Source organism: Odocoileus virginianus, chromosome 33, assembly GCF_023699985.2.
Source record: "Odocoileus virginianus isolate 20LAN1187 ecotype Illinois chromosome 33, Ovbor_1.2, whole genome shotgun sequence".
NCBI classification, from domain to species: Eukaryota; Metazoa; Chordata; class Mammalia; order Artiodactyla; family Cervidae; genus Odocoileus; species Odocoileus virginianus.
This window is the reverse complement of record NC_069706.1, coordinates 25837609-25863977: the sequence shown is the minus strand read 5'-3', so window position 1 is coordinate 25863977 and position 26369 is coordinate 25837609. Positions and strand designations below refer to the sequence as shown.

The 26369-nt window shown below is 51.2% G+C and overlaps 1 protein-coding gene and 1 long non-coding RNA gene across 8 annotated transcripts; one reads left to right on the top strand and one right to left on the bottom strand.

Annotated features, from left to right (window-relative positions):
- Window positions 1-266: 266 nt before the first annotated feature.
- On the top strand, window positions 267-25157 carry ZNF629 (zinc finger protein 629). 7 transcript variants are annotated; one of them, XM_020901586.2, is made up of 4 exons: window positions 267-381; window positions 7147-7303; window positions 19065-19172; window positions 19331-25157. In XM_020901586.2, exons 3-4 carry the CDS (start codon window positions 19100-19102, stop codon window positions 21862-21864), a joined length of 2607 nt encoding a protein of 868 aa, XP_020757245.2. In that variant the 5' UTR covers window positions 267-381; window positions 7147-7303; window positions 19065-19099; the 3' UTR covers window positions 21865-25157. The 7 variants fall into 7 exon arrangements, with proteins under 7 accessions (XP_020757245.2, XP_020757239.2, XP_020757243.2 ...); XM_020901580.2 differs by lacking the exon at window positions 7147-7303 and adding an exon at window positions 540-656 and having other exon boundaries at window positions 267-443; XM_020901584.2 differs by lacking the exon at window positions 7147-7303.
- On the bottom strand, window positions 13674-15003 carry LOC139032880 (uncharacterized). The gene is made up of 2 exons (XR_011485514.1): window positions 14429-15003; window positions 13674-14345 (listed from the first exon to the last, which is right to left on the bottom strand). It is a non-coding gene; the product is annotated as an uncharacterized lncRNA (long non-coding RNA).
- Window positions 25158-26369: the final 1212 nt, after the last annotated feature.

The window sequence follows — 26369 nt, the reverse complement described above, 5'->3', positions numbered from 1 at the left end:
GCTCAGAAGCCCTGGAATCAGCCCAGATAGACTTAGCTCCTGGCTCAGCCTGTTAGCCTGCGGCTTCAGGCGAGTTAAACAGGCATTAGAGCCTCTGCCATCTCTCTGTAAAGAGGAGATACGGTATTGATGCCACGACCTTAGTGGGGCTGGAAGGCCATGGGTGTGAAGCACGAGGCAGGGCTTGACTCATGGGGAGCTACGGTACATGTGAACCATTGTTGTTAATTCTAGAGCTTGGAATTCAGAATCAGAATCAAGTTGGGTTTCACTCACAAGGTCACATGGATACAGCTCGGTTAGAGATGTAACTTTAGCTGAATTTCGAGCAAAGCCTCCTGGTCCAGGGGTTTGTGACGCACTCCTGGCTGTCAGGACTGAGTAAGCCTCTGTTCTCTCTTCTCTGGGGCTGCCTCTCCATTCTTCTGCAGCACTAGGACATGGTGAGCAGGGGGTGCTGCTTCCAGCCTTGGGCCTGGGCTGAAATTTGATACTTATTTTTTGCCTGGGGCATCTCCTTATGACACTTATTTCCTTAGCCATAACCAGGTGTCTGCTGTGTGCAGGAACAGTAATGGTTGCTAGGGAAGTGAAGATAGATCCCATTTGGACCCCATCCTCAAAGATCTTACAGTTCAACCAGGGGAATAAGACAGGTATGACTGGGCCATCTACTAGCTGGTAATTACTTATTGGGGCTTCCCTGATGGGTCAGCAGGTAAAGAATCCACCTGCAATGCAGGAGACACTGGAGACTCAGGTTTGATCCCTGAGTCAGGAAGATCCCCTGCAGGAAGAAATGGCAACCCCCCTCCAGTATTCTTGCCTGGAAAATCCCATGAACAGAGGAACCTGGTGGGCTACAGTCCACGGTGTTGCAAAGAGTCAGACTCAGCTAAGCATAAGCAGTTATTTACTGACCGCCTGCCATGTGTGAGATGCTGTCTAAGACAATGATTCAGGAGCAGCCATAGAAATCTAGAGGAGGGAAGAAACGGTGGGGGCCTAGTCATACTCACCTAACCCGGTGCCCAGCCTCCAGAAATACTGCTAAGATGGATGGAGGTGGTTGGATGTTTGGTTGTTGGGGAAGGTTTCATGGAATAGGACTAGCTGTGGACACTGCTAAACATAATTTACTCACGGGAGAAGATACTGCAAAGATATGGTTCATCTGAGAGGCTGTGAGGCAATATAGCTGGATATGAGTGTTTCTGTAGGGCAAGTGGAAAATTCAAATGGAAATGGAGTCCAAGAAAGAGAAGGAAAAGTGTGAAGGAGGCTGGGCGCATACTTCCTGTTGTTCTTATTATTTTTTGGCTGCACCATATGGCATGTAGGACCATAGTTCCCCCACCAGGGCCTGAACCCATGCCCCCTGTATTGGAGCAGGGAGTCTTAGCACCAGATCACCAGGAAAGTCCCTCTCTGTGTTCTTTGCACACAGGTCCCTCTGGGTTTACTTTCTATTTGAGTCCTTTTGATAAGAGACATGGGCTTCCCTAGTAGCTCAGCTGGTAAAGAATCTGGCTGCAATGCTGGAGACCTGGGTTCAATCCCTGGGTGGGGAAGATCCCCTGGAGAAGGGAACAGCTACCTACTCCAGTATTCTTGCCTGGAGAATTCCATGGACAGAGGAGCCTGGCAGGCTACAGTCCATGGGGGTTGCAAAGAATCAGTGGCTCTAGGTGCTATACAGTGAAAGTGACAAACAGATTCACGGGATTAGATCTGATAGAGAGTGCCTGATGAACTATGGACAGAGGTCCGTGACATTGTACGTGGGGCAGTGATCAAGACCATCCCCAAGAAAAAGAAATGCAAAAAGCCAAAATGGTTGGCTGAGAAGGCCTTACAAAGAGCTAAGAAAAGAAGAGAAGCTAAAGGCAAAGGATAAAAGGAAAGATGTATCCATTTGAATGCAAGCTCCAAAGAATAGCAAGGAGAGATAAGAAAGTCTTTCTCAGAGATCAATGCAAAGAAATAGAGGAAAACAATAGAATGGGAAAGATGAGAGATCTCTTCAAGAAAATTAGAGGTACCAAGGGAACATTTCATGCAAAGATTGGCACAATAAAGGACAGAAATGGTAGGGACCTAACAGAAGCAGAAGATACTAAGAAGAGGTAGCAAGAATACACAGAAGAACTTTACAAAAAAGATCTTCATGACCCAGATAACCACAATGGTGATCACATACCTAGAGCCAGACATCCTGGAATGTGAAGGCAATTGAGCCTTAGGAAGCATCATTACCAACAAAGCTAGTGGAGGTGATGAAATTCCATTTGAGCTATTTCAACTCCTAAAAGATGATGCTGTGAAAGTGCTGCACTCAATACGCCAGCAAATTTGGAAAACTCAGCAGTGGCCACAGGACTGGAAAAGGTGTTTTCATTCCAATCCCAAAGAAAAGCAATGCCAAAAAATGTTCAAACTACTGCACAATTGCACTCGTGTCACATGCTAGCAAAATAATGTTCAAAATTCTCCAAGCCAGGCTTCAAGAGTTTGTGAACTGTGAACTTCCAGAGGTTCAAGCTGGATTTAGAAAAGGCAGAGGAACCAGAGATCAAATTGCCAACACCTCTTGGATCATCAAAAAAGCAAGACAGTTCCAGAAAAATGTCTATTTCTGCTTTATTGACTATGTCAAAGCGTTTGACTGTATCACAGCAAACTGGAAAATTCTTAAAAGAGATGGGAATACCAGACTACCTTACCTGCCTCCTGAAAAATCTGTATGCAGGTCAAGAAGCATCAGTTAGAACTGGACATGGAATAACAGACTGGTTCCAAATCGGGAAAGGAGTACATCAAGGTTGTATACTGTCACCTTGCTTATTTAACTTCTATGCAGAGTACATCATGTGAGATGCTGGACTGGATGAAGCACAAGCTGGAATCAAGATTGCCAGAAGAAATATCAATAACACCAGATATGCAGATGACACCACCCTTATGGCAGAAAGTGAAGAGGAACTAAAAAGCCTCTTGATGAAAGTGAAAGAGGAGAGTGAAAAAGTTGGCTTAAAGCTCAACATTCAGAAAACTAAGACCATGGCATCTGGTCCCATCACTTCATGGCAAATAGATGGGGAAACAATGGAAACAGTGAGAGAGTTTATTTTCTTGGGCTCCAAAATCACTGCAGATGGTGACTACAGCCATTAAATTAAAAGATGCTTGCTCCTTGGAACAAAAATTACGACCAACCTAGACAGCATATTAAAAAGCAGAGACATTACTTTGTCAACAAAGGTCCATTTAGTCAAAGCTATGGTTTTTCCAGTAGTCATGTATGGGTGTGAAAGTTGGACTATAAAAAAAGCTGAGCGCTGAAGAATTGATGCTTTTGAATTGTGGTGTTGGAGAAAACTCTTGAGAGTCCCTTGGACTGCAAGGAGATCCAATCAGTCCATCCTAAAGGAAATCAGTCTGGAATAGTCATTGCAAGGACAGATGCTGAAGCTGAAATTCCAATACTTTGGCCATCTGAACTGACTCTTTGGAAAATATGCTGATGCTGGGAAAGATTAAAGGTGGGAGGAGAAAGAGACAACAGAGGATGAGATGGTTGGATGCCCTCACGGACTCGATAGACATGAGTCTAAATAAGCTCCGGGAGTTGGTGATGGACAGGGAGGTCTGGCATGCTGCAGTGCATGGGGCTGCAGTCAGACAGAACTGAGTGACTGAATTGAACTGATAGGGCCCCAGGAGCCAAAAACCTGCATCTCCATTCTAGGAAAAACATCAATGCAAGCACAACAGCTGTTTCTCTGGCTCAGAGACAGAGAGGACTCAGAGTGGATGGGACTAGGGTAAACAGGGAACAGAGCCCTACAAAAGGAGGCAGGCACTGCTCGGTTCAAACCAGATGCTGGAGGCAAGAACCTGGACCGGCTGTTTCCAGTTCTGCTGATGGATCATAAGCTGGAAATCTGTGTGTGTGTGCTTAATGAAGTTAAGCACAAAGTTAAACATCAATTTGAATTTTGAAAAGCAACTCTGCTACGTAGGGTTCTACTTAGGGAACCAAGAGAAACCAGGTTAGACAGATGGGCTGAAGCCAAATTTCAACTGGCCTTGAATGCCATGCTTACAGAGGTCTGATTTGAGTCCATAGACAGCTTTAGTTTAATAGATTAAAAAAAAAAAACTAAAAGTTGTTAGAAGATGAGGGAAGCAGAGTGGGGTGGCAGGAGAAAAAATAACTGGGCTTCCAACTTGACTTAGAATGACCCAGCCATCTCGCAAAAAGAAAGGGCAACGGGGCCGGTTTCAGACCTGCTTGGTTCAGAGAAGGTAGCCGGATGCTAACCCATCGTCCCAGCTGACCGGGTACTGAGCCCGCGGACCTGAGAAGCGCGACGCGCGTTCCTGCCTCCGCTCCTGACACCGAGGGTGTGGGACAAGCCCATTTATAAACTGACTTTATAAAACAGTCGCCTACAAGATGGGGCCCGATACCCCCGGCTTCTCGGGGCAGTTGTGTAGTTAAGGAGGAGAGGGCCCGACCAGCACTAAGCAGGGAGGAACGAGCGAGCGCTTTCTTACCCGGGGCTCTGGAGGGTTCGAGGTCTCGGGGAGGGGCCAGCGGGGGACGGGGAGGCTGGCGCTTCCAGGAAAAACGGCCCCCCACCCCGTGCTTCCCCGTGACAGCCTGCGACGGGGGAAATCAGAAGCCTCCCGGGGCGGCCAAGTTCACTGGCGTCTCCCGCACGCCGGGGGGGCATCTGTTCTGGAGGGGCAGGCCTTCGCCACCCCAACTCAGAGTCACCCCTTTCTAGATCCCGGGGGTCAGGGATGCCTTTCGGGGAGCCCTACCCCTCTGCCCGCCCAGGGCTCATCCGCCCCACCGTGGGACTCCTGGCGAGGCGGGGCAGAGCGCCGCAACCGGTAGCCAGCGCGCCGGATTCCCGATTCCCAAACCCCCGCACCGCCGGAAGCAAAGTTTCCTCCCGCCCCCAACGCGGCCTCTCTAGGAGCCTGGGGTGCAGGCGTCTCAGTGGGAATAACCCCTTCGACCCCGGCAGAAAGCTGCAACTGGAGGAATTAGTTCCCTTGCTCCCTGAGAAGGGCCGAATTGTCTAGTGTTCACTCTGGGGGACATTTTGATGATTCTGGTGCCCAGATCAGGGGGAGAAGCAAAGCCCAACTGCCTGGGTTTCTAAACCAGTTCAACTGTTATTCCTCTGCTCTGAGTCTTGGGTTTTTTGCAAACATAACCGAGCCAGCTCAAAGGCTTTCTGTATGGATTCAATGAATTAATATATGCAAGCCCTTAAGTGCGCTTGATACATAATAAGTGTTCAATAAATGCTAGTGTTTGTTCGTTTGTTTGTACTGCTACCTTTTGTTGTGGCGGTGGTGGTTTAGGTAGCATGGCTGGTGGAATCTTAGTTCTCCGACCCAGTATTGAACTGACGCAGAGTTCTAACCTCCGGACCGCCAGCCAATACCTTACTGCTTCATTTTTTTAAATGGCTATTGGTAGAAGGTCAGTTCTGCGACAGGAACATCAGGAACACCACAGAGAGGATAGTAAGGGGCTGCTGTTGATTGTGGAGCTTCTTGCTAGGTTTCTTGTAGACCTGATCTCACTGGCTGCGGGGCACTTTCGTGAAGGGAGTATTCTTCCCATTTTATGGGCAAGCGAGTGTACGAGTGTACGTAGGTCAGAGTCTGATTTGAACTCAAAGCCCTCAAAGCCCCAGGTCCCGTGCCTCTTCTCCTCCCACTGCATCTCTGAGTTTGCAAACTTTTCCTGGGAATTCCAAGCTAAAGCCTGGAAGCCATCAGAACTAAACCCATGTGTGTGACGTCACAGACGTGAATATCTAGAGAGTCCAGGGCTGAGGAGGCTGTGCCAAAGCACCTAATTTCTCCCCAGGATGGACACCATCCTCACCTGGAGAAAAGGCTCTTGTGACCTTAAAAAGAAGCAAGTTAAAAAAAAAGAAGCAGCAGCAAGCTGCAGACATTCAAAGAGAGAAAAGGCATTGACTATACATTTTAAGGATAAATTAAAACCACATTTTTACTTTCAAAAGCTATTACCATCCAGCCCAACCTTTCACACACCCCGTGGAACCCCCAGGGGCCAGTCTGATTGGCCATTTCTTCCTGCTCAGGGTCCCTCTGGGCAGTTTTCACTGGGCTCTAGCGCTTAGTCTGACTAAAGGTCCTTGGAGAGTGTGGAAGCCTAGAGGAAGTGGGCAGCTGTCCTTTCATTCCCTGGGGATGTAGCAACTAGACAGACGTGCAGGAGAGCAGCCCAGGAGAGGGTGGGTCGGGAAGCTGTGAGTGAAAAGGGTGAGGGGCGATGGGAGATGAAGATCCAGAGTTGGCAGGCGCCATCTTTCTTCCCCTCCCCTACCATGTCCTCAGCCACACTGTTCCCTCTGCCTGGCTGAAGGTTTGAGAGGGCTGGACATCAGCGTCCATCTTGTCGTTTCTGTGAGAAAGTGCTGGGCTTTCCCAGGATCACTCTACGAGTCAATGATTTAGTCAGGACTGTTCAGTCAGAACAGGATATGAATTCTCACTTCATGTACCCTAGGCAGGAAGAGGAGTGTGAGGCCACACTGGTTCAAAGACCACACACACTTTCTCCAGTGAGGAAACCAAACACGGTGCTTGCTAAGTCGCTTCATTCGTGTCCGACTCTTTGTGACCCTGTGAACTGTAGCCCACCAGGCTCCTCTGTCCATGGAACTCTTCAGGAAAGAATACTGGAGAGGGTTGCCGTTTCCTTTTCCAGGGGATCTTCCCCACCCAGGGACTGAACCCAGGTCTCCTGCATTGTGGGCGGATTCTTTACCACTGAGCTGCCAGGGAAGCCCCATTATATGTTTAGGCCATAATTTATTTAATCAGCTCCCCCATTGGTGGACATGTAGGTTTTGATTTTTTTGTTTGTTTGGCTTCATTGGGTCTTAGTTGTGGCACGTGGGATCTTTTGCTGTGGCGCTCAGGCTCTCCAGTCGTGGCTCACTGGCTTCGTTGCTCTGTAGCATGTGGGATCTTAGTTCTTAGTCCTTATAAATAATCAAACTATTTATATTTGAAGATTTCTTAGGTTAAACATAATGTTTCACGGTTGTTTTTATTTGCATTATGAAATTTGTTTATAACCAACAGTGGCAAGAGAAAATGGAAACGTGACATTGGAGGTGTGAGATTTTAAGAAAGCATTGTGCTGCTCTGAACTAAGTCATATCTTCTGATCCCACCTGGACAAGGAAAATGAGAAAATTTGCCAGTGAGCTCTAAGCCACCTGATTCCTTGGAGAAGGAGGTACAAAAGATAGACAAATGAAATCACAGTTTTCAAAAAAGATGTTAGTAATACAAACCAAAGGTCAGCAGTCTTGCTGTTTAACTCAGCTGGAATTCTCAATCAGACCATCCAGTGGATGACTTGTGAGTACAATGGCATGGTGTAGGGAAGAGGAAAGACATTGAATCCCATCAGGCTGCAATAATCACAGCTCTTACCTAACCAGGTGACCTTGGGCAGCTACCTCATATATTGCTGAACTTCTACCTCTTCAGCATAAAATAGGGGCAACCATAGCCACCTGCCAGAACAATGGCAAAAACTAAAATACCTCATGGAACTACTTGGCACAAATGTGCCAACTCTTGGGGGTTCCCTGGAGGTCCAGTGGTTAGGACTTGGAGCTTGCACTGCCATCGTGGGTTCAGTCCCTGGTCAGGGAGATAGGATCCTGCAAGCCATGCAGTGTGGCAAAAAAAAAAAAAAGCATATTATGTTAATATGGAAGGAAAGAGGTCAAACCTGAGCCCTAGACATCTGAGAAAAGAGGAAGAAGGCTAGACAGATAAGCTGGAGATTAGTAGCTGGGAGCCAGAACAACTTGATTGCCCCTGTAAAAGGCAGTCTTTTTCCAAATCTAGTGATCAGATCTCGTGTGAAAAATCAAACAAACCTCCAAGGGACTTCCCTGATGGTGCAGTGGTTAAGAATTTGCCTTGCAATACAGGGGACGAAGGTTCGATCCCTGGTTGGGGAACTAGGTTCCACTTGCCCCAGGACAATTGAATCTGTGCGTCACGGCTACTGCAACAAAAATCCAGTTTGTGGCAGCTAAGACCTGATGCAGCCAAATAAATAAATAACTACTGGTTTTGTTTCAAGCCATCTGCTTATCAGCTGGGTATTTCTTTTCTTTTTTTTTCTTTTGGCCAAGCTGCATGGCATGCAGGATCCCAATTCCCTCTCCCGGGATTGAACCCGAGCCCCCCTGCAGTGGAAGCACAGAGTCTTAACCATTGGACTGCCAGAGAAGCCCTGTATGCTAGGTATTTCTAGGGCCACCATTCCATTCTTTATGTATGGCCCCTGGAACTGACATGGAAGAGATATTACTGTGTATTTATCTACCAACCCCAAAGAGCCAAAAGGCACATGTTGTAGCTGATCCCCTTATTGAGATTGTTTATGACTCGGATGTGTAATCTGTAACAGTGTCTTTAAAACTGGTTGAATTTACAGTAGCCATGCTGCATATGCTGTCCCACTGGGGCTTTGCTTGCCATCTGTCTCTGTGTTGGACTGGATCCAGAATTAGGGGATGGGTTGAGTATATGACCCTTGGCATCATAAAATGTCATTTTAATGAGAACTCACAGGAGAACTTTCTCCTAAACCTTATATGAATTTTTAAAAATTAATTTATTTTTGGATGCACCGGGTCTTCATTGCTGAACACAGACTCTCTCTCTAGTTGCGGCAAGCAGGGGCTACTCTTCATAGTGTTGCAAGGGCTTCTCATTGCCATGGCCTCTCTTGTGAAGCACAAGCTTTAGGTACCCTGGCTTTAGTCATTGCGGCATGCAGGGTCAGTAGTTGCAACTCATAGGCTCTATAGCACAGGTTCCATGGTTGTGGCCCATGGACTTAGTTGCCCCACGGCGTATGGAATCTTCCTGGAGGAGAGATCAAACCTTTGTCCCCTTCCCTGACAGGTGGATTCCTATCCACTGTGCCACCAGGGAAGTCCTCATATGAATTTTGTAATCAATATTTTCTGGGGCCTCTAGAAAGCTCAGCAAATCTATAACCCACTTTAAAAAAAAAAACATTTTTATTGGCGTATAGTTGATGTACTAAAACCCACTTTGAGCAACTGCATAAACAAAGCTTTACACATATGTATTGTACACCAAGCCTGGGTTCATATTATCATTTTCCACTTGTTTTCCTTTTGCCATTTTATTTTTTATCTTGATCATGATAGTGTGCTACCACAGCTACAATTGGTAATGATGGCCAGCATTTTAATGGCTGGGAGGCTTACTAGATGCCAGGCACCTGTTGTAATGCCTCAAGTCCTTTTTTGAAACCAAGCAAGATACAAATAAAGAAACAAACACAACTGCCAGATTCCCTTATCTCCCTTATGGTTTGTTGTGATCCACACAGTCAAAGGCTTTTAGCATGGTCAATGAAGCAGAAGTAGATGTTTTTTCTGGAATTCCCTTGCTTTCTCTATGATTCAGCAAATGTTGGCAATTTGATCTCTGGTTTTTCAGTCTCTTAGAAACCTGACTTGTACATCTGGAAGTTTTCAGTTCATGTGTTGCTTGAAGGATTAGCTTGAAGGATTTTGTGTATAACTTTGCTAGCATGTGAAATAAGTGCAACTGTATGGTAGTCTGAACATTCTTTGGCATTGCCCTTCTTTGGAATTGGAATCAAAACTGACCTTTTCCCAACCTGTGGCCACTGCAGAGTTTTCCAAATTTGCTGACATATTGAGTGCAGTACTTTAACGGTATCATCTTTTAAGATTTTAAAGAGCTCAGCTGTCACCTCCTTGGACTTCAAGGAGATCAAATCAGTCAATCCTAAAGGAAATCAGTCCTGACTATTCATTGGAAGGACTGTTACTGAAGTTGAAGCTCTAACACCTTGGCGACATTATATGAAGAGCTGATTCACTGGAAAAAACCCTGGTGCTTGGAAAGACTGAAGGCAAAAGGAGAAGGGATGGAAGAGGATAAGATGGAGATAGCATCATTGACTCAATGGACATGAATCTGAGAAAACTCTGGGAGACAGTGGAGAACAGAGTGGCCTGCGATGCTACTGTCCATGGGGTTGAAAAGAGTTGGACTGGACTTAGTGACTGAACAATAACAACAACTCTTATGATACCAACTTAAAAAAGATGTCATTTTAGTATCTGAGGCCATAAATCTTAGAGAAAGGCTACATATCTGACTTCACAGTTCTCCACTTGAAGCAGTGTTTGGAAATAAACAAACCTACAGAGCGAAACAAGGATCTCTCAGCAGCCTGAAGGCATCAGTTAGGGACTTCCACTTAACCAGTGGTCCAGTGGTTAGGACTCCATATTTCCACTGCAGAGTTCCTGCATTCAATCTCTGGTCAGGGAAAAAAGATCTTGCATGGCCAAAAAAAAAAAAAAAAAAAAAAGAGGGCATCAGTCAAGTGATAACCTTACAAAGCTCAACCCCTAAGGTTCCTATAGGAAAGTGGTGATCACTAGGAGCCCACAAAGAACCATAGAACCAGACAACACTCACATCACTTACCCAGTGAATACAAAAATAGGGACTGACAGTGACACAGTGCTTATTCATTCTGAGCCCTGGTCTAAGAGGTGTCATGCATGGTCTTAGCAATATCTTTCTAGATATGACTCCTCAGACAAGAAAAACAAAAGCAAAAATAAAGCAATAGAACTACATCAAACTAAAGAGTTTCTGCACAACAAAGGAGACCATCGATACAATGAAAAGACAACCTACATGGTTCAGTGATTAAGAATCTGCCTTCCAACGTGGGGGTTGTGGGTTTGATCCATAGTGGGTGGCGCTAGTGGTAAAGAACCCACCCACCAATGCACAAGACTTAAGAGACTCGGGTTCAATCCCTGGGTCAGGAAGATCTTCTGGAGAAGGAAATGGCAACCCACTCCAGTATTCATGCCTGGAGAATCCCATGGACAGAGGCGTTTGGAGAGCTACACATAGCATAGCATGTGTGTCCATAGCATCACAAAGAGTCGGACACGACTAATGTGACTTCACACGCACATGGGGAACTAAGATCCCACGTGTTGCGGAGAAACTAAGTCTGCATGCAGCACTCCAGAGCCTGTGTACCACAACTAGAGAGCCCACACCAGTCAATTTAAAAAATGGACAGAGGAGCTGAACAGATATTTTTCCAAAGAAGGCATACAGATGGTCAACAGGCACTTGAAAAGATGTTCAACATCACTGATTATTAACGGAAAGCAAATCAATGCAACAGTGAGATATCACCTCATGCCTGTTTGTGGCTATTATCAAAAAGGCAGGAAATAATATACTTGGGATTTTGCACTAGAAAAGTAGTATAGCCATACTAAAGAAAATATGTGAAAATTAAATCATACACCTGCAAATCACACAGTAGTGTAAATCAACTGTACTTCAGTTAACAAATTAACTCATGTTTTACCTGCCCCTAGTTCAACCATTCTTGCCTATTATTGTATTTCCTTCTTCTGTTTTTCTAAGCTTGAAAAACACAGTTGTCAGTTTTTGTTTCTTCATTGTCTTCACAGTCGTATCTGTTTAAAAATGATTTTATTTATTTTTCGCTGCTCTGGGTCTTGGTGGCTGTGCGTGGGCTTTTCCTACTTGCAGCAAGCGGGGGCTATTCTTCCTTGGGGTGCACAGGCTTTTCACTGCGGTGGCTTCCCTTGCCGTGGAGCCAGGCTCTAAGCACACGGGCCTCAGTGATTGCAGCATGCAGGCGCAGGAGCTGTGGCGCACAGGCTTAGCTGCTTTGTGCATGTGGAATCTTCCCAGACCAGGAATTGAACCTGTGTCCCCTGCATTGGCAGGCGGATTCCTATCCACTGTACCCCCAGGGAAGTCCTTCACAGCCATACTTTTAATAGCTGTATGTACAATTCCTTCCATATCTACCACCTATACTATATTGTGCTGAGTTATTTTTCCTGTGTTTGAATATTTACACTGCCTCAATTTTGTGCTCTTACACGTAAAACTTTAATGAACATCTCTGAGAATATATGTCACCCAATTTCCCCAACCAGGACTTGATGGGGAAACAGGTCCTTGCTCTTAACGCTGCTCATGAGTGCTTCTCCTCAGTCTCCCATTGCCTCCCTTTCCTAACTAACAACCGCTTGAATCTGCCCATTGGAACTGAGGGAAGGTCCTGGATGCTGAATGAAGGCTGATTGCTGTAATCAAAGAAGTGGGAGACACAGAAAGGCTTGGTGCCCAGGAGCCCCACAGCACCTTGCACACCTCCAGCATGCATATCTTGGGGGTAGAAGGGCCCATCCTTTTCTGGTGGCAGCGTCTGGCAGCCTTTCTGCCTGTGGCTAGAAAGGTGTCCTCACAGCAAGGTGCCTGGGGTGGTGAGGTGAGTGGCCTTCTCTGGCTTCACCTTCCCAGCCCTTGCCTCCTGCCTTGAGAGCATCCCTATCTACAAAGCAGGGGACTGGAGTGTCTAGTCATGGCCCTGCATCCTCCCAGATTACCCAGGACACAGTTTCCAGGTTCCTGGCTCTCCTGCCCACCAGGCTGAGGGCTGTGCACTCTGAAAAGGAAGACTGAGGCACACCTGGCTACAGTTGGTCAGCTCTGAATTCTTGCATCACCTCAGGTAGCCCTCCCGTCCCTTGGAAAACAAGGCTCATCCTCTTTCCAAAGAAGAGGAAGCTAAGTCTCTAAGAGGCTAATTGAGTTTCCCAAGCCCACACTGGCAGTGAAGATGGAGCAGGGTTTGGACCAGGATCCACCTCCACGGGATCACAGGGTGGCACCAGTGATAAAGAACCTGCCCGTCAATGCAGGAGACACAGGAGACGCGGGTTCAGCCCTTGACTTGGGAAGATCCTCTGGAGCAGGAAATGGCAACCCACTCCAATATCTTTGTCTGGAAAATTCCATGAACAGAGGAGCCTGGCACGGTGCAGTCCACGGGGTTGCAAAGAGTTGGACACAACTGAACACAGACACACACTTAACCACTGTCAGGACCTTACTGCTCTCAGCGTAACCTGGGCCTCGGGGCACAAGGCTGTGTATTAAGGAGCCGCACGGCACGTTGGTGAGCTGTGGCCAAGAAGAACAGGGCAGTGGGCTGTCTATGAAAGGCAAGGAGCCAATCCTCATCCTTCCAGAAATTTCCCTGGAAGGACGGTCTCCTTCATGGCTACTGTGCCAGCTGACTATAGGCAACAGGACAGCACACTCCAGCCTTCAGAGCGCCCTTTGCCTCCCTAGAAGTGGGTCAGGAAACTGGAGAATGGCTTGGCCCACCTAGGGTGCCCCGCCCTTCCCAATTCCTCTCTCCAGCTTCTGGAGCTAGTGGAAGAGAGAATGGTGGGGCTGAGAGGTTTACCCTGTGGTCCCAGACACACACACACACACACACACAAACAGCCAACCTGAGTCATGGTTAAGAGCCATGATGTTTCTGAAGTCAGCATGCCTGGGTTTGAATCCATCTCATTCCTAGAAAGTTGTGTCCCAGTGACTCACTCTATCCTCAAATAATGGTTTCATGAGTTGTTGTGAAGGTTTGTGGAATTACTACATGTAAACCCTTGGGACAGTGCCTGGCATCATCATGGAACCACATCAACAGATATCATCCTCCTATTTATTATTCTGAATCTGGTGAACCTAGAACAAGGGATACAGAATTAATAGCTATGGTGACGTGGGTGCTGGAGTATCAACAACGAAAGATGATTAATACACTGAAACTACCTTTCAGTCTCACGGTTGGGGACACAATGGAGTGAAAAGGACTGTGACAAACGGAGAAGTCAGTGTCCTGCTAAAGAAGGACCCGACCACCCAGCCAGTTGTCGCCATGTGAAAATTTGGGTGATGTTGCCACATCTTTGGATTTTCCAAAATTCGAATTATTATATGAAATGTTACAATTTGGGGGTAATCATTTAACAATGTATTTATTTTTGGCTGCACCAGGTCATCATTTCACAATGTATTTATTTTTGGCTGCACCGGGGTCTTCGTTGCTGTGTGGGCTCCTCTCTAGCTGCAGTGTGTGGGTTTCTCATTGCAGTGGCTTCCGCTGTTGTGGTGCACAGGCTCTCGGGGGCAGGCGCTTCAGTAGCCGCAGCACACGGGTTTAGTAGTTGCGGCCCCCGGGCTCTAGAGCACAGGCTCAATAGTTATAGCGCATGGGCTTAGTTGCTCTACAGCGTGTGGGATCTTCCCAGATCAGGGATCAAATCAGTGTCTCTTGCTTTGTAAGGCAGATTCTTTACCGCTGAGCCACCAGGGAAATCCTGAAATATACCAATTTTTTAAAGGTGGCAATTTATTCAGTTAAAAGAAAGAGAGAGACAAGAATCTTGTAGGTCAAATTCACCTCTTTCTGTGAGCCTCTAGGGTACAGCTTTCCTGTCCACCACCGCCCCAGGGCCCGGTCAGGCTTTTGTAGCCCTGGGAGGGCTGGAGAGAGCCTTGGAGGTCAGATCTGCCAAGCAGCCTTTCTGATCCCACGTCAGCTTCCCTCTCACATGTCCCTGAGAGAGAAGGGGCGAGAGTGGGGATGTCTGTGAACGAATGTGACTGTGCCCTGGAGGCTCTGCCCATCTCTGCCCCATCTGTCCAGCTTGGGGATTGGTCCAGAAACATATGGAAGAGGCAGGAGGATGACTTCATTCCATGCACTGGGCACCTACTACCTGCCAGTTACTGTTCTAGGTGGCAGTGATGACAAGAGGCCAGATGACATCCTGCCTGGATGGAGCTGATCTTAACCCCTGTGTGTGCAGGAGGGGCCGACAGTGTTGGGGTGAAACATGCTAGGAGAAGGAGAGCAGGGGAAGGGGGCCCAGGAGGAGCGCAGACCCTGAGGTGACAGCAAGGTGTCCAAGGTGTCAGAAGCCAAGGATAAGATGGAGATACGGCTGCTAGGGAAGGTGGAAGGTGACAGTGCTGATAAGGAACAGAGGCAGGCTCTAGTCCTGCTGGCCACACTCTCTAAATGGCAGATGTAGGCCCAGAGAAGCTGGGTCCACTGTAGCAATTTCTATAACAATTTTTTTTTTTTTTTAAATTTTTATTAGTTGGAGGCTAATTACTTTACATCATTACAGTAGTTTTTGTTATACATTGATATGAATTAGCCATGGATTTACATGTATTCCCCATCCCAGTCCCCCCTCCCACCTCCCTCTCCACCCGATCCCTCTGGGTCTTCCCAGTGCACCAGGCCCGAGCACTTGTCTCATGCACCCAACCTGAGCTGGTTATCCGTTTCACCCTAGATAATACACATGTTTCAATGCTGTTCTCCTGAAACATCCCACCCTTGCCTTCTCCCAGAGTCCACAAGTCTGTTCCATACATCTGAGTCTCTTTTTCTGTTTTGCATATAGGGTTATCGTTACCTCTATAACAATTTTTGTTCCTCCCCTGACTCCAGCTCACTCACGTCTCTGAACAGATAGAACTCATGTTCTGTAATTCCTTTGTGTTTAACACACACACACACATGCTCAAACCTTCTGATTTCTTGAGGGTAGAAAGTCCAGTTTTTGTTCAACTCTGAGGTCTCCCCACCTTTCTGTTCCCCACAGTGCCCAGAGGTAATAGGCTTCCATATACAAATGTGTTAAATTGAAATAATGGCATGGCCTCACATCTCACACCTTAGTTTCCTGTCCTGTAAAATGGGGATGATCATGGATTGGAGTGAGGAGGAAAAGAGATCAAGGCTATAAACATTGGGAACCCACATAAACTGGCCTTCGGAGGCCACCTGGGTTTTCCTCTTGCTCTAAGCCGGGTGCCCCAGGAGCTGCTGGGAAAGGCTCTGGCCCTCCTCCCTCCTGCCACAACCTGGCCTCAGTTTCCTCCTGTAAGGAAAGCTAATTGGGACTGAGGGGGCGGGCACACACTTGCCAGGGAGGCTGGGGCCAGGGACACAGGTTGCCACAAATCCCTCCTGGCTGTACTGGTCCCCTCAACCCAAATGCTTGCTGCTGCGACTTATTTTAACTAAGCCGTTTTTTTCGTCTGTAGATGTTCCATCTCCAAGTGTGGCCGGGCAGCCCCTGCTCCCACCCCACAACCCAGGCATCCAAGCCCCCTTCGTGGGTCTGAGTCCCAACAAAGGCAGGCCCCAGGGGACCAGCAGCCACCAAATCAGAGCTCAGGCTTTCTGGGAGCGGCAGGTGGAGCCCCTGCGAGACGCAAGGTGGCCAGAAATCCGGAGCCCCTCACTGGCATCTCGGCTCCCCTGAGAACCAGCTCCCACTGGAGACGGAGAGAGGGGCGCCGTCTCCGCCACCTCCCGGCTGCCCCGTCCTCTTTTTTTTCCCAGGCTGTGGGAGGCAAAGGGTTAAATCCCATAGAGCTGATGCTCTGACTCCAGGCTAGAGGGGCCCGGGAAGCTGGGGTCACTTCCTGCTCCGTCCCAGTCACCCTGAACTGGTCCCCGGGTCCTCAGCTTGGGATCACCCCTTGAGAAGGACCCTAGAGTCCTCGGCATCTAGCCCGCCCCCCGAGGCAGGGCATTCAAGGGGTTAAGTCCCCTGGGGCTGGATCCTGCCTTCCGGCTTTTCCCAGACCCCAGAGCCGTGAGTGGGGGACGCCTGGGTTCCCGGGGGGGTGGCCCGGAGGGCCCGGGACGGCCGCCTGGGAACAATGGGGCGCGGGAGGACGGGGGCCCGGGCCCGGGCGTGAGCCCCCTCCACCGCCCCCCGGCAGCCCGGGGTAGGGGTGGGGGCCGGGCAGGGGCCGCGAGGGCCGAGGATTCTGGGAAGAGCGCGAGGGTCTGGCTGTGGGGGAGGGGAGGGCGTGAGCATTCTGGGAAGAGGGAATTCGGCCCGGCGGGCCGGGGGCTGGGGCGCCGCGGGGGAGCCGGGAATCCTGGGTGCCCCCGAGGGGCGGGGGAGGGGAGGATCCCGGGCTCGGGGTTGGAGAAAGGAAGGAGGGTCGCGGGGACCGGCTGGAGCCGAAATCCAGGGTCTGGGCCGGTGCGGGCGTGGGGGGACCGGGGCCAGGGTGGCTGCATTCTCGCAGCTGCCTCCATGTCAGGGTCACCCTGGGCCGCTCTCCACACTTCTCTGGGAGGCAGCCTCCTCCTCTTCTGCCCTCCCTCTCCCTTCGCAGTGGGGCTGGCCTGAGGTCGAGGCCCGTGCAGGCCCGAGCACCTCTCACCTCCCTCGGCCCCCTTTCCTGCTCCATGTCGGCCTTGTCGTTAACCCTTTCCCTTCTACCCCGGACCGCTGAGTTTGAATTTCTCCAGAGACGATCAAGGTACATGTAGTGGTCACCTGTCCTCAGCAAACACAGCAGGCCTCTTCAAAATAGGCAGGCAACCCCCAGCTTGGCAGAGGTCCTGGCTGCCACCTCCCCACAGGCACTTAGGGATGGGGGTGGGGGATTCTCAGAGCCTAAGAAGCTGCAGAGGTGAAGAAATTCATTTACTTCCTAAAATCTAACTCCTGTCTCTCCTGGGTTCAGCTAGCTCCTGCTTCAGTTTGGTTACCACCCAGCAGCCTCTTCTGGGGTCCTTGCACATGGCCACCCAAAGCCCAGGCCCCCATAGGGTCTCTCTTAAGGGTCTAAATGTTGTGGGGAGTTCTCCTCGCACTTAGCTCCTGTGGCCCTGTCCCCTCATCCTGGAATCTAATCACCGTTTTGGGAGTGACAGCTGCCTGTGTTTCACTCTGAGCTGTTCTGCTGCTGCCATCCTCTCCAAAGCACTGGACCAGAGAGGTTCTCTAGGAGCAAGGGGCATCTCATTCATTCATCCAGAATTTACCAAACACCTAGTACGTGTTAGGGATGGGGTACAGCAGCAACAAAAGAGAAAATGGATTAGAATGAGGGATGCCAGGATGGAACCATAGTGGAAGGCTTCAGCAGGGAGTGTTCTGTTTCTTGTTCAGAGCTCCAGGTTGTCAGGATCCAACCCCTTCTTTCATAGCCAGGGAAACCTTCTGGTCCCAGGAATTTCTCCAGCCCGTTCCCATGGCCAGCAGGCTCTGACTGAGCTGTCTTTCCCCATCTGCCCACGTTTGTGAGTTTCACATGACTTTCAAGGTCATCTCCCTCTCTTAGAGGCCAGGACATGCCAGACACAGAATCCTGCATTCCTGGTCTTAGCTCTGCCACTTCCCAGCCTGTGACCTTGAAATCTCACTGGGCATTGGTTTCCTAATCAGGAAAATGGACAACGTGATTCCCGGGTCTCCTCACAGGACTTGGGGGTGAGATGATGAGGACCACATGGCAGGCACTATGTCTGCCGTCACATGCCAGTTGGTCTGCATGCATTCATCCTGTCTCTCTTTTCCTTTCCATTTCCCTCTCAAAGTAGTTTCTGCAGAAGCCCCTGATGGCTTAAATTGCCCCCTCTCCCTACCTCTAGCCGGAGCGTCCTCTTTCTTTCTGTGCTTAGATAACGGGAAAGTGCTCCAGTCTTTTGGAATGCCCTGTCTGTCCCCTCAGGGAAATCGGGGTGGTTATTACTTTTTTTTTTTTTTTTAACTCTTTAAGTGTTCCAGCTAGTCTTGGTTCTCTGTGGGGCTCATAAGCAAAGTTTATTGGTCCCAATTAGCAGCCCCATTAAGGAGGAAAATTAGAGTCTTAATGAGCTTCCTCTGATTAACAAAATAACAGGTTTCCCAGCCTCTGGGCATCCGAGGGGTGGGGTGAGAGCCTCCTTTTCTGTGGGCGTCAGATGCTTCTCCAGCCCCCAGTCTGGGTTCAAAGGGTTATGACTGAGGAGCTTTTAATTACACTCTTAAATTCACCTACTTGCTTAGTGGTGATCTTCAGCTCTGGAGCAGAACGCAGGCCTGTAGGGGGAGGGGGTTCGGTGAGAACCGAGGCGCAGAAAAATGGGGGAGGTAGGAGACTGCAGTTCACATCAGGAGGAATAAGGGCTGGGGATGGGGCAGATGAGGGAGTGGGGCTGGGGGAGTCAAGGCAGGCTGGAGCTCAGCTCCCTGCGGCGTGTTCTCTCCCTGCCCCACCATCACCCCCAGGGTCCCTGGAGCACTGGACAGCCCTGAGTTCCGGGATGGAACCTGAGACAGCGCTCTGGGGCCCAGATCTGCAGGATCCTGGACAGAGCCCCAACGATGCTCACCCAGGTGAGGGACACAAGAAGGGACGGAGGTCCTGAGGGGAGAGTGGCCCCATTCAGGGAGGGGTGCAGGCTCTGGGAGAAACCCCGGGGGGGGGAGGGAAGTGAGGCCTGCCCCGGGTTCTGAAAGGAGATGGGGGCTGGAGACTCCCTTTCTCTCTGTAGGTGCAGAGAGTGGGAATGAAGAGGAGAGCGCTCAGCAGGAAAGTTCTGGGGAGGAGGTCATCTTGGGAGATCCAGATCAGAGCCCAGAATTCAAGGACCCATCAGAGATGCCCCTGGAGACACCCTCCCAGGATGCCTCTGGCCCCCAGGATGCCCCGGCCCCGCTGGGTCACCCCAGCCCCTCGGACCACCAGACCCCTCTGGACACCCCCACCCCCGAGGTAGTCCCGACCCCGTCAGACTGGACCAAGGCCTGTGAGGCCAGTTGGCAGTGGGGGACTCTGACCACCTGGAACAGCCCCCCGGTGGTCCCGGCCAACGAGCCCAGCCTGCGGGAGCTGGTGCAAGGCCGCCCAGCCGGCGCCGAGAAGCCCTACATTTGCAACGAGTGCGGCAAGAGCTTCAGCCAGTGGTCCAAGCTGCTGCGGCACCAGCGCATCCACACGGGCGAGCGGCCCAACACCTGCTCCGAGTGCGGGAAGAGCTTCACGCAGAGCTCCCACCTGGTGCAGCACCAGCGCACGCACACGGGCGAGAAGCCCTACAAGTGTCCCGACTGCGGCAAGTGCTTCAGCTGGAGCTCCAACCTGGTGCAGCACCAGCGCACGCACACGGGCGAGAAGCCCTACAAGTGTACGGAGTGTGAAAAGGCCTTCACCCAGAGCACCAACCTCATCAAGCACCAGCGCTCGCACACGGGCGAGAAGCCCTACAAGTGTGGCGAGTGCCGGCGGGCCTTCTACCGCAGCTCGGACCTCATCCAGCACCAGGCCACCCACACGGGCGAGAAGCCCTACAAGTGCCCCGAGTGCGGCAAGCGCTTCGGCCAGAACCACAACCTCCTCAAGCACCAGAAGATCCACGCCGGCGAGAAGCCCTACCGCTGCACGGAGTGCGGCAAGAGCTTCATCCAGAGCTCAGAGCTCACCCAGCACCAGCGCACGCACACGGGCGAGAAGCCCTACGAATGCCTGGAGTGCGGCAAGAGCTTCGGCCACAGCTCCACGCTCATCAAGCACCAGCGGACTCACCTGCGCGAGGACCCCTTCAAGTGCCCGGTGTGCGGCAAGACCTTCACGCTGAGCGCCACGCTGCTGCGGCACCAGCGCACGCACACGGGCGAGCGGCCCTACAAGTGCCCGGAGTGCGGCAAGAGCTTCAGCGTCAGCTCCAACCTCATCAACCACCAGCGCATCCACCGCGGCGAGCGGCCCTACATCTGTGCCGACTGCGGCAAGAGCTTCATCATGAGCTCCACCCTCATCCGCCACCAGCGCATCCACACGGGCGAGAAGCCCTACAAGTGCTCCGACTGCGGCAAGAGCTTCATCCGTAGCTCACACCTGATCCAGCACCGGCGCACGCACACGGGCGAGAAGCCCTACAAGTGCCCCGAGTGCGGCAAGAGCTTCAGCCAGAGCTCCAACCTCATCACGCACGTGCGCACGCACATGGATGAGAACCTCTTCGTGTGCTCTGACTGCGGGAAGGCCTTCTTGGAGGCGCACGAGCTGGAGCAGCATCGGGTGATCCATGAGAGGGGCAAGACCCCGGCCCGAAGAGCTCAGGGCGACGGCCTCCTGGGGCTCGGGGACCCTGCCCTGCTGACCCCACCCCCCGGAGCCAAACCCCACAAGTGTCTGGTCTGCGGGAAGGGGTTCAACGACGAGGGCATCTTCATGCAGCATCAGAGGATCCATATTGGCGAAAACCCCTACAAAAATTCGGACGGCCTCCCCGCCCACCCCGCCCCCAAGCCGCCTCAGTTCCGACCCCCCAGGCTTCCTTTTGGAGGGAATTCCTTTCCCGGTGCTGCAGAGGGCAGAGCCGACCCGCCCGGACAGCCCTTTAAAATGCCCGACGGGCAGGAGAGCTTCAGCCACAGGCTGGGTCTGCCCTCCTCCAAGTCCTACATCTGTTCGCACTGTGGCGAGAGCTTTCTGGATCGCTCGGTGCTCCTCCAGCATCAGGTCACCCACGGCAGCGAAAAGCCCTTTCTCTTTCCCGATTATCGGACTGGCCTTGGGGAAGGGGCGGGGCCCAGTCCCTTCCTCAGTGGAAAGCCCTTTAAATGCCCCGAATGCAAAAAAAGCTTTGCCCTTAGCTCAGAGCTGCTGCTGCACCAGAAAGTCCATGCCGGCGGGAAAGCCCAGAAGAGTCCAGAGCTGGGGAAGAGCTCCTCCGTCCTCCTGGAGCACCTCAGGAGCCCCCTGGGGGCCAGACCCTACAGCTGCTCAGATTGTGGGGCTTCCTTCCTGGATCGCCTGGCTCTCATCCGGCACCAGGAGACCCATACCCGAGAAAAGTCCCCCACACCCGAGGACCCCCTCCCAGAGCCAGCCACCCTGTCCACAAGCCAGGAAGGTGAGGGAGAGGCCCCTGCACTCACAGAGAGCAGCAGCCATGAGGAAGGGGGAAGCCCCAAAACCAGCTTGGAAGAAAAGCCCTATTTGTGCCCCGAGTGTGGAGATGGCTTCACAGAAGTCTCAGCCCTCCTCCTCCATAGGAGCTGCCACCCCGGGGTCACCCTGTGAACAGGGTCTGGAGACCAGAGGCCTCTCCCTCCTGAGGGGAACACTGGGTCTCCCCAAAAGTTACGTGGGGAAAGGAGGAAAACCCTATCAGATTGTAGAGAAGCAGAGGATAAAGAATTGTGGGTAAAAGTAGTGCTTTTACATCAGTGATGAATAATCCTTTAAAATTGTTGGTGGGAACCACTTATAAGGCAGTAGAGAAAAACTGTTGGGTTAGAAACCCTATAAATATGTAGGAAAAAAAAAAAAGCCCTTTAAGTCTGTAGCAGAAAAACCCTATAAACCATAGTGGATAAAAGCCCTATTAATTGTAGGAAGAGGTCTCAATATGTCTCTAGACAACCCTATAAAACTGTATCAAAAACCTAGTGAAACTATAGGGTCGGGGAAGCACAGGGAATCCGACAGTGGCGTCGACTTGGGAGGAGGGACCCTTAGAAGGTGTAGAAGGACCTCCTATGAACTCTCTCCACAGCGTTCTCTCCCCCAAGAGTGTGGGAGGGAGCCCGTCTGCCAGAGCCGGGGACAGTGACACCGCAGAAAATGCTGGGCTGGGGGAGGAACGTGGGAATGAGGAGGAGCCCTCCGATTCCCCAGAGGAAAAATGACCCAGGAACTAGGAGGAGAAGGCCCAGTTCAAGGCACTGGGGGTTCTGTGGGGAACGAGGGCAGTCTTAGATGATTGTGTGTGAGAGAGGAAGAGGCCCGTGGAACTCATCAGAAAGAACCCCAAAAATGGGGAAGAAAAAAACACGTCCAGCCTGTTTAAAGGCCAAAGTTTGGGGTGCATAAAAGCTTTAAGTGTAAGGAGACTAGGAAACCACCACAAAAATTAGGAGGGAAGATAGGGTGATTTGTTAGAGTGCTTTGAGGAAAGCGAACCAAGGTGGAGAAGCCGTTGAGATGGAACCCAACAAACCCCAGGCTGCCCAGTCCTCCCTGTTTCAGAAGCTTGTCAAACTGCAAGTACAAGCAGCTCCTAGCTCAGGCCGCCAGAGTTCCCCGCACCCCCGAGCCAGGCAGGACTCCCCTCTCCCCAGCACAGCTGGGGAATATCTTTGCTGCAAGGCCTCCAGGGATGGAGGGTCCCTCCTGCCACATTCTCAGGTCTCACTGTCGGGAGGCTTCTCCTGCAATCTAACTGCCACCAGTCCTGAGGCTGTGGCAGCCCGTTTCCTTACATTCTGTCCTCAGAGAGGGAGAAGCCTTGCTAGTCGACCTCCAAAGAATAAAGCCCTTCAGAGACACGAGGTCTGTGTGTGGTCAAATCCTGGCCAGACTTCTCTTAAGTGAAGAGCACCACCTTTGATTCTCTGGCAACAAGGGACAGCAGAATGGACAGAATCAAGAGCCTGGATTAGCCAGCAACCTGATTTTTAACCTCATTCTCATCTGAGCTGTTAGCAAGACAGCAAGAGGACACGTAGTGATGGGTGTCCTGAAGCCCCACAGACTGGACTGTGGGTCCCTGAAGAGTACGCGGAGACCTCACCACCTTCCTCACCCGGGTACCTGGAGCACTCTGAGGTTGCAGCAGCCCAGCCCAATTGTGGTCTTGGAAAGAAGACAGAGTCCACCCACTTGGTTCCTCTCCTCCTTAGCCAGAAACCTTCAGAGGGAGACAGAATGATGAGAACACACTCCCTGGCCAGGCCCATCTCCTGTCCTCACACACCATGTACGGTGACATACTTTCATTAACCCTGCCAAACCTGCTCCCATGGCGGGGAATGAGACTGTTGTCCTCTGAAATGGTTGAAGAGCAAAAACTTGTGAAACATCCATATCAAGAACCCCACCCCTTAACCCCAGAGACCCTTAAAGGAGGACGGGACCCCCTGTCCAGAGCTGGGTCCAGAGGAAGTGCCCACTGACAGCATGCTGGCCCCAGTAACGCGCTGTGGTACAAGCAGAACTGAGATTCCAGGTGGGGAGTCATGTCCCTGGAGAGGGTGACCCGGCTTCCTACAAACCTGTGGAAGAGACCTCTGATTCCATTACCTAAAAGTTCAAAAGGTGAAAGTCCTTCACCCTTCGTCTGTCCTATTCCCAAAGGGATGACCCTCAAGTTCAAAGACTGAAATCTAGAACACTGTAGGAGGAAAAGCCTAGGCCTCCTGGGGAGAAGGAAAAGGCAGGTCCTGGGGGACTATGAGAAGACCCTGATCAATATCTGCATAAAGCCCCACCCACCCAAGTGCCAGGTCAGAAAGCACCACCAGGAGGGGAGAAGGACCCTGCCTGCCTCTACTGACAGCATGGACCAGGAGGTGTCCCTCTGAGACTGAGGAAGAGGAGACCATTCTCCAAGCAGGTTTTTTTTTTTTTTTTTTTTTTTCCCTCTAAGATGGCAGCAGAAAGAAAATTCAATTGTAGAGACAAACCCCTTGTAAAACTAGAAGCAGATCCTCTTGGAAATAGGCTTGAGGAATCAGTCTCCAGAAGGGCCTGGGAGAGCAGTTTTTGGGGCTCAGGGCCCGCCTGGGGGCAAGATGGGTGGTCAAGGCTGACTGAGGACCTATTGAGGACTAGGGTGTAGCATACATAGTAGGATGCTCGCATGTCATAGGGTGAGGGCCAGGGGTCTTGGCTGTGGTACTGAATGGATGATGTGGACACAATTAGTTGGGGTCTGGGGTTTCATAGCAAGAAAGGGGGCAAAGTCAGAGACCTTTGGGGTGTGACCTGTTCTCTGTTGCCCACCTCCCCAAACTCTTTTAGCCAGCTGCTTTCCTCCCAGAGCGAGCTACATCTTGGGAAGAACTAAGCAGGGAGCAGGCTGGGGGAGGCAGCAGCGTCGAGTCCTTCTGACCAGCTCAGGCCAAGGCCCAGGGGATCGTGGCACTTTCCCACTGGAAGTGAGTCGGGAAGGCAGAGTGAAGCCAAACCCTCCTGTCCAACTCCACGCGAGCCTGACTCTTTAGATAGGCCCTCCTGGAGGAGCGCAACACAGGGTCACAGCATCATTGGTGAAAGTAGAAGGGAGAGTAGAAACTGATCTGAGCTTAGGGTGAAACTTGAAACTGCTATGGATATGGAGGTCAGAAGGGAGCCCAGGAGAACTTGCTGTGAATCCTGAATGGCGGGGAAGCTCGAAACCATCACAACCAAGAGGTGGGGTTCCATCACACCTGCCCCTCAGGTGAGCAGCCCTGACTCTTTTGCCCCCACTCATCTGACTTGTCCCCTTGGAGTGAAGAAAGGCCCCACTTTTGAGTATTGTGTGTCAATAGCAGTGTTGTGTCAGCGGTGGTCATGTTGATTAGTTGAAGAGAATAAAGGGAATAAGATTTCCCAGGTGTTTTCTATCTTCTCTTTCAAGCTCAGAGCAAGCTGAGAGAGTCCGTTCTCGGCCAGGGCAGGGTCCACATGTAACTCAAAAGCTCAGCCCAGCCCTGTTCCCAGAGGCCGGAAATCTCCATCCGGTGCTTGCTGGTGGGAGCCTGAGGGTTTACAGCTTTAAAATCTATCCTCTTGGGAGACGGGGGGAGAAATGTGCTGAGAAGGTGACAGAGCTAAGCAGCACAACATGCTGACTTCTGGTGGCAGCCTGCTGACTTGCACTGGGCTGGCTCAGGGCCAGCTCTGCTGCCCCAGGGAGCCCTCTCTGGCCACGACACCCACACCCTCTGCAGACTGCCATGAGGCACAGCGCCCAAGATCTAGTTCCAGAAGCTGGCAGCCGCCTCCCCTGGTTCTCCTGGGTTCTGGACTGGGCCCAGCCCCTCCTCTGGACCAGAGCCTCCTAGACCCTGAGGAGAGTTGGGTGGAGACCTGGTTTGTCCTCTCACTCTCAGGATGTAGCCTGTGAGCCCCCAACATGTGGAGAGGCTGAGGCTAACAGAAAGCTGCCATTTACCTAAGTTCTACTACAAGGTGGTGAGGGAAACGAGAATGACCAGGAGCAAGCTCTGTGTACAACCAAGCCTCTCCTCCCCCACCGCTGGGCCTGCCCGGGCCTGGCCTGGGCTCCACACTGTCTGGGTCAGGCGGGGATGCGCCGCTGAATCCTTGCCGGCTTGCCTCAGCACTATCTCCTGGGTCTAGACCTTGCCCTGGTCCGAGTGGCTGCTCGAGGCAGCTCTAACCCAGGGCCTGCCTCTGCTCCAGTCTGCTGAGGGTCTCCTGCCCCAGCCAGGAAGCTGTCTCCACACCTTCCCTTTGTCTCTGTAACCCCAACTCCCAAGGCAGGCTCAATTGTCTCTTCTTTCCCTTCTCCATCTGGAAAGCAAGGGCTGGGGAAGGGGGAAAGAGAAGAGGGAATTGCATTTCATGAAGCAAGTAATGAAGACTATTCTGTACTTCCTGGAGACACTGAGGTCCATCAGCACAGGAGTCCTCTGTAAACTGAGGGGACTCCAGAGGAAGAACAGACACTGGAGCCCATTGATTCTTTTAAAAGTACTGGGCGGCACTGGGTCTTGGTTGCAGCAGGTAAACTCTTCGTTGTGGCATGTGGGATCTAGTTCCCTGACCAGGGATCGAACCTGAGCCCCCTGCCTTGG